We start from the raw sequence: 10658 nt of genomic DNA, 5'->3' as shown, positions 1-10658 counted from the left end.
CACGTGATATTTTTCTATTTTCGCGGGCTTTCTTTATCACCTGGCTGAAAACATGCCAGCTTCAAGTTTCTTTCAATTTCTTACAAATTCTTCATTAACACCATTGCATTCAGAACAGTAATAGCTAACTGAAATTAACTATTAAATTGAATGGCATCAACAAAAAATTGCTGGCGGCCACTCTACTCGACCAAATAATGTGCACTTGGTGATCTTTGCGTAGAATGGGCCGCTTTTATTTAAAAACGCGATGCATGATAGCTGGGACACACTGTATGTATAGCTACCTATACTAACGCTACGGATATGCTGGCTAACGACGCTGTTCTCTGACGAATTACACCATCCAGAGCATCATTTATTTTAATAAATCAATAGCTTTCTACAAGCGCTCAACTATTCACTTACATTGGCAATCATCGCCAATAGTTTCTGCACAATTTCTTTGGCTCTAACAAAGCCTCAAACTATGCGGCCCTTCCCAGGCGCTAGCAGTTTAGCCATCGTACTCCAAAAAGATTGGCAGTTTCCCGAAGCTGAGAATGTGATAGTATGGTTAAGAGTTGCGCTCTAACCCATAGGACAGTGTTCTAACAATACATGAAGACAACATGTTCGCACAGTGCATCACGGAAAGCAACTTCTGCTGCGCTGCTGAAACAGCACTCTGGCATGCCAAGCATCTCACAACTATCACGGGATTATAGGATCGCTGCCAACGGCATTGGAGTAGGGAACCTACATGCAACAGCGTTGCATGTAAGCTCCCTACATTGGAGGCATCGCACCTAGACGGCGTTCAAGACGAGAGCGACGGAGAACAACCAGCCTTTGTCAGCGAACATTAGATAGCTTTGGCTTCACGTCTGCCGTTCGTTCCGGTCAGGCAAGTGTGACCCGTGTATGCACCACGGGGCACACAGCCGATCAGCATAACTGCTGCTCTGTGCGTACAACGCTAATACCAGCAGCGGAAAGCAGAACGCTGATCTGGCTCCCGTGCAGAGCCGACTGAGCAATGGTGGTAACACATTTATTCTTTCTTTTAAGGATACGATCGCCCCCTTGACCTAAGCCGTCACGCCAATTTAGCGGAACTTCACGGAGCGTCCACTTGGCCTGGCTTGGCTTGGCCGCTTTTGCAGCTAAACGCACTCCATGTCGCTTGCACCTCTGGTGACAGAACGCTCCGTGCACGGGCGGGGCGCACATGCGCCGTCAATACGGTGGCAACAAGGGGTCGGCAAAGGCGCGCCTAGAGTGTCCGTATAATTGCTGTCGCAATAGCAATATTCTGCTGTCATGGGAATTGGAATTCCGGTGCGTTTCTGCCGCTCTATAGCATGAAACCTTACATGCGAACCGGCAGCGACGACCTGACAATGGTTCCATAAACATCGAGACTGCTTTGAGGGCACGCATTTTTGCAGAATGAGGTCATAGACATCGCGCCAATTAGCAAAAGTAAACAGGCGTGTTACCATATACTTCCATCCTTAGAACTTCCGGCGCCATATAGGGTATCGAGCCAACCCGGCTGCTCGACGTTTTGCCAACCTGCGGAGACCGAGACCCGACGCCAAGATAAATCTCAGCCGCTCCGAAGTCATTTATTTCAATGCTTCTGTCGCTGTGCCAGACCATTTCTCCGTTATTTTCGGCCGAACTACGCTGTGGACGGAAAAGATTGGCTGACTTTTTCTCGTGATCACTATCAACGAGTTTGAATGTTGCGATGACATTTTTGGGCCTTTTATGAGTTACCAAGTTACCGCTCACGATAAGGAGGACGTTACTGGCATTAAAACAAAAAGAAAAAAAACTATTTATCTATTAAGACTAACCTATTGTTTCTCTTTAGCATCACTGCAAATGGTCAATGAATACGATGCGTGCAGAAAATATTGCGGGCGCATTGGTCGCCACTCACGGAGCAGAAGGCGAAGTCAAAGAGTCGCGCAGTGCCGGTCATGTCGATGAGGATGGTCGTCGGCGAGATGTTGCGGTACATCATGTCTGCACGACAAAAGCGTAACATAAAGCGACTGCGTAGGCTGCATCGATACCAGTTACATCCTAGAGCGATAATGACGGTGATTATTTTTTTTTTTGCATCCCCTTCGAAACGGGGCGGCGACAAATAGTCACCTAGCCTGCTCGAGGTAGTTGACAAGGAAATTTATTCAGCCGTAGGCACGCGTACAACTGTTGTATGAACGTAGAGCACAATATAACGTACTGCACATCGTACTTGATATAAACAAAACAAAAGCGCAAACAAAATAGTAAATGGTGTCTGTTTAACACTGGCTTTGCTACACATAAAACCACTGTGACAGTGTGTACATGCAAAATCATAAATGTCAGCCTCGGATTCATGAATGACACCCGAGGCACACACAAGTACAGTCGCTACTCAGGCAAACAAAATTTGGCTATTATTCTGGCTGTAGCAAAACTTTGCCTCGAGACACGGTTAGGTACCGCGTAGACCAGCGGCGAAGAAACTCGGCTTCACCGAGCTTCAAGAGCTGTTCTTCAAGATGACCCCATATTATCACCCGTAGTTTGCGCACTCTGGGGTACATTGCTCTATTTGGCTGCCAGGATCGTTCTGCAATGTTGCGGAAGCACCACAAAACGTAGCCAACGCTGTAGTAGACGAGACTCGCAAACCGATCTCGCCGATGTGGTGCCCGCACGATGGATATTCCAAATAATCTTCCAACCAGCTTCCAGAAGGTGCGCACTACAACGCACTCCTTTACTACATGCGTGTTGGTCTCTGTTTGTGCGCAATGTATGCATTTATCATTCGCTACCATAACCCAGCGTTCAAGCCTGTCTCTTGTAGGCAGAATGCCCCACTGATATTGCCAATGAAAATCCTTCACTTTAGAAGGCAAATCAGGTGAAGAAACGGCTGTCCATGTTTTTGTAGTAGGTGTGCCTGGAGGCACAGCCGTCTCACACAACATTTCACAAAGCCTTGAAACTGGTGTCGTACGCCACTTTGTATTCCTTACTTGCACAAGCTGGCTTTGTAAGCGCGCAGCCGCCGCATACTGCGGTGCTGGCGTTACCGCTGTCGGAAGCAAGTTGCCTGAACTTTGCGGCATAAGCGTTCGACGGTAATGACCCAGCCAATAAAGGAGAAGTGGCCTACCTGGGTACTCATCATCATCAAGTAGGTCACATGTACTCTTAGTGCACATCATTCTCATCATCATCAGCCTGTATTTTATGTCCACTGCAGGACAAAGGCCTCTCCCTGCGATCTCCAATTACCCCTGTCTTGCGCTAGCGTATTCCAACTTGCGCCTGCAAATTTCCTAACTTCATCATCCCATCTGGTTTTCTGCCGACCTCGACTGCGCTTCCCTTCTCTTGGTATCCATTCTGTAACCCTAATGGTCCACCGGTTATCCATCCTACGCATTACATGGCCTGCCCAGCTCCATTTCTTCCGCTTAACGTCAACTAGAATATCGGCTATCCCCGTTTGTTCTCTGGTCCACACCGCTCTCTTCCTGTCTCTTAACGTTAGTCCTAAGATTTTTCGTTCCATCGTTCTTTGTGCGGTCCTTAACTTGTTCTCGAGCTTCCTTGTTAACCTCCAAGTTTCTGCCCCATACGTTAGCACCGGTAGAATGCAATGATTGTACACTTTTCTTTTCAACGACAGTGGTAAGCTCCCTGTCAGGATTTGGCAATGCCTGCCGTATGCACTCCAACCCAATTTTATTCTTCTGTAAATTTCTTTCTCGTGATCAGGGTCCCCTGTGAGTAATTGACCTAGATAAACGTACTCCTTTACAGACTCTAGAGGCTGACTGGCGATCCTGAATTCTTGTTCCCTTGCCAGGCTATTGAACATTATCTTTGTCTTCTGCATATTCATCTTCAACCCAATTCTTACACTTTCTCGATTAAGGTCCTCAATCATTTGCTGTAATTCATCTGCATTGTTGCTGAATAGGACAATGTCACCTGCAAACCGAAGGTTGCTGAGATAATCGCCGTTGATCCTCACTCCTAAGCCTTCCCAGTCTAAGAGCTTGAATACTTCTTCTAAGCATGCAGTGAATAGCATTGGAGAGATTGTGTCTCCTTGCCTGACCCCTTTCTTGATAGGTACCTTTCTACTTTTCTTGTGGGGAGCCAAGGTAGCTGTGGAATCCTTGTCGATGTTTGCTAAGATACTATTCACGTATGCCTCCTGTACTCCTTGATTACGCAATGCCTCTATGACTGCTGGTATCTCTACTGAATCAAATGCATTTTCATAATCTATGAAAGCCATATAGAGAGATTGATTGTACTCCGCAGATTTCTCGATTATCTGATTGATGACATGGATATGATCCATCGTAGAATATCCCTTCCTGAAGCCAGCCTGTTCTCTTGGTTGGCTGAATTCAAGTGTTGCCCTGATTCTATTGGAAATTATCTTGGTGAATATTTTATACAATACTGAAAGCAAGCTAATGGGTCTTTAATTCTTCAATTCTTTAACGTCTCCCATCTTATGAATTAGTATAATGTTGGCGTTCTTCCAGCTCTCTGGTACACTTGAAGTTGTGAGGCATTGCGTATAAAGGGCCGCAAGCTTTTCAAGCATTATATCTCCTCCATCTTTGATAAATCTACTGTTATTCCATCTTCTCCAGCAGCTTTTGCCCTGGTCATGTCTTTCAAGGCCCTTCTAATTTCATCGCTAGTTATAGAAGGAGCCTCTGTATCCGGTTCATCACTATTTCGAATGAAAGTAGCTTGGCTGTCTTGGGCACTGTACAGGTCAGTGTAGCATTCTTCCGCTGCTTTTACTATGTCATCGAAATTGCTGATGATATTACCATGCTTATCTTTCAGTGCATACATCTTGCCTTGTCCTATGCCAAGCTTTCTTCTTAGTGACTTAATGCTGCGTCCATATTTTACGGCTTCCTCAATCTTTCCTACTTTATAATTTCGAATATCCCTTACTTTCTTCTTGTTGATCAGTTTTGACAGTTCAGCGAATTCTATCTGATCTCTTGAGTTGGACATTTTCATGTTTTGTCGTTTCTTTAGACCTCCTACTTCAATTGCTGCTTCTGAGATCAACCTAGTTACGGCTTCATTCATGACCTCTATGTTGTCTTTACCTTCATTTTCTAAAGCTGCATATTTGTTTGCGAGCACCAGCCTGAATTGGTCTGCTTTTACCCTTACTGCACAGCTTTTACTCTTAGTGCAGAGCAGCCTACCAAATGTACACGGCAAGCTCCATCCTCCGCTGGCTTTCGGCAGACGCAAAAATTGTTGTGCTACGTATTGTGTCTTGTTTAGCCAGAACCATGAAAAAATAAGTTTGTTTACTACGCGTACTGTTGGTGACGGCGGAAGAGCCACTCTTGCAGCAAACCACAGTTTACTGCACAATACATTCTTAATAAAGAAAGCCCTTTCTGCTAGCGGCAGCGGCGACGCAGTCACTGCTAGCTTCCGACTGTGCTTTAATACAGCTGATAATGTCTCGCCACGTGTGAGGTGAAACACCACTTGTAGAAAATTTTATGCCTAATATTTGCATAAGCTTGGTCTGTTTAATGTTTCCTGGTAAAGTTATTGCACTGCGTCCTAAATTTAATGCTTCGCATTTCCTCATATTTATTTTACCCCCTGACAATGATGCATATTGATTATAAATACGAAATACCTGTTAAGAAACATATAGATATTTGTAAGGCCAGCATAATTACTGTAGACACTAAATACTGTACTTATTTTACCACCAAAGTTGCTCAGACTTTGTCTTACATTCTTTACAAAGTTATTCCTCAGAATTTTGAGAATGATGGCCTACAAACAAACGTCATTAAACAAAACACCGACAGCACATGCCTTTCATGTTAAATCTCCTCAGACTGAAATATTAAAAGTGCGAAGCAATAACAGAAGATTGGCCCACGCAAGGGGCCGCGTTTCCACCATGCAGAAAGCGCGCCTTCGTGCATAGCGTTCACCGCCAGCGTTTCCCAGTAAACATTACGGTTACATAAGCTGCAGTTGACGGGAAGCGTGAGAAGCAGTCACGCTCCACTAACGCTCCACTCTTAAAGGCGAAGCTTCAGCGTCCTAAAAATTTGTCTATGTCTCCTGAATCATTACTCTCTTTCATAAACAAACACATTTCATAAAACCTTCCACAGTTGCCTATGCCTATCAATTTCTTCCCTGCTTTAAGTGATATATATGATCGCCCATCGGAAGTCCCAAGAATCACCTGGATTCCAATTTTATGACTGTAAGTGGACTTTTGGATGTTTTACGGCCACTTTTATGTCGACCGCGTCTCCCACCTAGCTAAGGCGGCGTTCAACAAACGCGGTGGCTCGGCGGCGACCGAAGCCCCCGGCGCTCGCTTCGGAACCCACTGTGGAGGCACGATGACCATGGAGGTGACCGTAGAGGTTACCGAAATTACCCCCGAAGAATTAAAATCAGCGGATTGGATCACAAAAGTGGGAAAACATGTCAAAGAGCTGCAGGACCTTGCGAGAGACGAACGGCGAGAAAGCCAGAATAACGGCGAGCGGGCGGAACGCGGAGCCGAGTCCGGGGAGGGCAAGAAGGCGGCAGCGGCGAACGCCGCGTATGAGAAGCTGGGGCAGAAGATCGCGGAGCAGTGGCGCACCGACGGGGGGGGGGGGGGGGGGGGGGGTAGAATTCGGGGGTTGTAACCCCCCCCCCCCTGAGGCCGACTTAACCCCCGGTTGTGTTTAACCCCTTTTCTTTCCTTACGCATTTGAGTACTGCAACTAAGATGTAAGGCGCGCAATCGTCTGCACACTCGCAAAAAGCGCATTTTTTTTACAATTTCCCGTGAAGAAATCGAAATTAGTGCTGTTTAGATGGTATTCGCAAACTGTCACCCCCCCTGGCAGAGATCCTGGGTGCGCTACTGTCGCGGAGCGTTCAATTGCGTCGCACCTCCCGCGATTACCGGCGAACGACTACAAGATGAGGGCACGCATTGCGAGCGCCAGCCCGTTCTTCGGCCGTAGAACAGGCTGGCGCTCGCAAAAGTTCCAACTACCAGACTGAGTGCGGCGGTGCGCATGGCAGCGCAAATTGCCTGGGTTAAGGGGCAAGAAAAGGAAATGCTGATTGTTAACGACAAGCAAGGCACTCTGATTTTCAGCACCCCAGACATGGACACTGTCTGGAAGGTGACCAAGAGTAAGTCTATCAAGATCGAAGACAAGGACTACGAAGTCACGGCGTACCTCGCGCCGCACCAAGACAACGGGCGGTGTGTGGTGCACGGAATCGACCCGAGATTGACAATAGAGGAACTGACAGAGGCCTTCGGTAACCCGAGGAACCCACCGATACTTGGCGTTAGGAAGATGGGCAACTCCAGCTAGGCAATCGTCACCTTCAAAAACGAGACAGTGCCGAGGTGGATGTACTGTTATGACGTACCTCTGAAGCGTGTGCTCTACAAGAAACGCTACGAGGTGTGCTACCAATGTGGCGAGCTAGGACACGGATCGCACGTATGTGTCAGCGAACAAGTTCAATGTCGGGGATGCGGAATGACGTCCCCACCTGAGGATCACGCATGTGAGCCCAAGTGTAAGTTGTGCGGCAACGGTCAATTCACAGCGGACCGGAAATGCAAGGAAGCGTTCAGGACCCCTTATACGATAAAGAAGAGGCAATGGGAGGCTAAGCTGCGCTTGGAGGAGAAAGAGCGTAAGGCGAAGGAGGCCGAAGTAAGAAGGAGCAGATGGGAAAGGAATCAAGGGAGATCCAGGAGTCCGTCAAGACAGCGGAGCATGTCGAGAGGGAGGTCGGATTCCTTCCCGCGACTGCCGCAACGGCAGGAAGGGGAGAAGCAACAGAAGGCCGGGCCCGGGAATCCCGCGCGGGGACCTCCGGCGGCGCTGTCGTCAACAATCCAGTGAGAGCCCCGTCACCGAACAGATAGGTGGGTTGGGCCGGCAGGGCCTCCCAGGATAAACGCGATGAGGAAATGTTTCAGATTAAGGAAGAGAATCGCATGCTTAAAGAACAGCTAGCGGCGATGAGTAGGCAAATTGAGGAGCTTAATATAGCTCTTAAGCACCGGTTAAACAACCGCAAGTGTCTCAAAAGCCAAATATAGAAGAATCAGAGGAGCAGATAGCGTCTCCGCCCCCTGCTAAGAAGAGGGCGAAGGAAATGGAGAAGCCCATGATAGAAAAGGACATAGAGACAGTGACAGACATTAAAATAGCGAAACTGGTGGGAAAATTTGAGACCAAATCTAGTCAGGACGATGAATGGCGCAAGGCTTTCGAGGAACGCATGTTGGGGATGTTCCAAAATCTGACACAGCAGTTGCATCAGCGAGATAACAATCTCACAGAGCGACTGCATCAGAGGGATAAGAAACTCACTGAAGAACTTAAAGCAGAATTTGCGAAGAGGAATCGGGCATATGGACAGCTCACCCAGCAAGTATTAGGAAGTCAGATGAAGCCGCTAGTTGGCAATCATGGCTCACAGATCCAGTAAAAACACCGTTTGACAATGGAACTGTAGAGGCTTCACGCGCAAGCGTGCGGTCCTACAGGAATTCCTGAGGAACGGGGATCGACCGGAGCTAATAGCACTGCAGTAATGCGGCAGAAAGGCAAAATTGTCGGGGTACAAATCCTATGTAGGCGAGGGCGAAAGCACGCAGGTGGCCATCCTAGTCAGGCGAAACGTCACGGCGGTGCAACATGACACCGGAAGTACACAAATCGACCACGTTCTCGTAGAACTGATACCGCGAAGAAAGAGAGACGGTAGCTTGTTTTTATTAAATGTCTACAGCTCTCCCAGACAAAGAAAATGCGACTTCGGGTATCTCCTCGCGACGACGAGACGTAAGATTAAGAACAACCCGCTGTTGATTGTGGGGGACTTTAGCGCTCACTACACGGCATGGGGATATAAGCAGACTTCGATCAAGGGCAGGAAATTGTGGGACGACATACAAACTCATCATTCATCATCATTCATCATCAGCCTATATTTTATGTCCACTGCAGGACAAAGGCCTCCCCTGCGATCTCCAATTACCCCTGTCTTGCGCTTGCGTATTCCAACTTGCGCCTGCATATTTCCTAACTTCATCATCCCATCTGGTTTTCTGCCGACCTCGACTGCGCTTCCCTTCTCTTGGTATCCATTCTGTAACTATAATGGTCCACCGGTTATCCATCCTACGTATTACATGACCTGCCCAGCTCTACTTTTTCCGCTGAATGTCAACTAGAATATCGGCTATCTCCGTTTGTTCTCTGATCCACAACGCTCTCTTCCTGTCTCTTAGCGTTAGACCTAGCATTTTTCGTTCCATCGCTCTTTGTGCGGTCCTTAACTTGTTCTCGAGCTTCTTTGTTAACCTCCAAGTTTCTGCCCCATATGTTAGCACCGGTAGAATGCAAATGATTGTACACTTTTCTTTACAACGACAGTGGTAAGCTCCCAGTCAGAATTTGGCAATGTCTGCCGTATGCACTCCAACCCAATTTTATTCTTCTGTAAATTTCTCGTGATCAGGGTCCCCTGTGAGTAATTGGCCTAGATAAACGTACTCTATACAGACTCTAGAAGCTGACTGGCGATCCTGAATTCTTGTTCCCTTGCCAGGCTATTGAACATTATCTTTGTCTTCTGCATACAAACTCATAATCTGGATTTAATAACCGACCCGACTGCAGCCTACGAAGAAGGGAACTAGTGTCGCGTGTGATACGACACCCGACCTCACCTTGACGGGGAGCGGCACTAGAGCCACGTGGTGCAATACAAACGAGGGCTTAGGCAGCGATCACAAAATCATAGAAGTGGTGGTAGAAGGAAGCCCGGCAACCACCCGCAAACGGAGGGTAGAGGCCGTAAATTGGGACTTTTTCAGGGCACTCAGGGACGACCCGACTCCCATCTCTGATATTGTGGAGTGGAGCGATGGCGTAGTGCGCCCTCTTAAAGAGGCAACCTAAGCGGTGGAAACTGAGGGGGACAACGAAGCGGTAGACAGGAGATTAGTTAATCTCTGAAGGAAAAAGAAAGCGCTGGAGGACCGACTTCGACAGAAGAGATGGGCTCGAAATATCAGGAAACAGATAGCGGCTTTAAACAAGGAAATTGAAGAGCACGCGATCACGCTCACGAAGCAAAATTGGGGGAACGTCTGCGGTCAGATGGAGAGGAATATGAGTACCGCGAGACGTGGCGACTTCTTCGCCACCTCTTAGATCCGGATAGCACAAAGTCAGCGTCCAAACAACAGCTATAAAGAATGGCGCATCAATTTGATGGCATTAAGAAGGAACTCTTAGAAGAACTTAGGAATATGTACATCAATCCCGCCGAACCTGAACCCCTCCCGGCCTACGGAGGGGAGAGAATTCGGAATTAGACGCTCCGATCTCCCTAGCTGAGGTCAGAGCACAAAATTAATCGGCTATGGACTAAGTCAGCGGCAGGACCGGACAGAGTGAGCAACAAAATGCTCCGTAACTTAGACGACAGCTCAATCGCCAACCTCGCAACGTACATGCAGGAGTGCTGGGAGAAGGGGACGATACCGCAGGAGTGGAAACTCGCCGACTTCATTTTCATTACCAAGCGGG

The 10658-nt window shown here is 47.7% G+C and overlaps 1 protein-coding gene across 1 annotated transcript in view; it reads right to left on the bottom strand.

Moving 5' to 3' along the window:
- The window catches only part of LOC119456685 (uncharacterized), a 128168-nt gene that overhangs the window by 16530 nt on the left and 100980 nt on the right, over positions 1–10658 (bottom strand). The window contains exons 9-10 of the mRNA XM_049669021.1: positions 1931–2016; positions 1482–1557 (exon numbers count right to left, since the gene is read on the bottom strand). Coding sequence (XP_049524978.1) covers positions 1482–1557; positions 1931–2016 — 162 coding nt within the window. The remainder of the gene's footprint in view (positions 1–1481; positions 1558–1930; positions 2017–10658) is intronic.

The sequence above is a fragment of the Dermacentor silvarum genome, chromosome 6 (genome assembly GCF_013339745.2).
Source record: "Dermacentor silvarum isolate Dsil-2018 chromosome 6, BIME_Dsil_1.4, whole genome shotgun sequence".
Taxonomy (NCBI): Eukaryota; Metazoa; Arthropoda; class Arachnida; order Ixodida; family Ixodidae; genus Dermacentor; species Dermacentor silvarum.
Note: the sequence above shows the minus strand (reverse complement) of the source record. Positions and strands in the feature narration are given on the sequence as shown.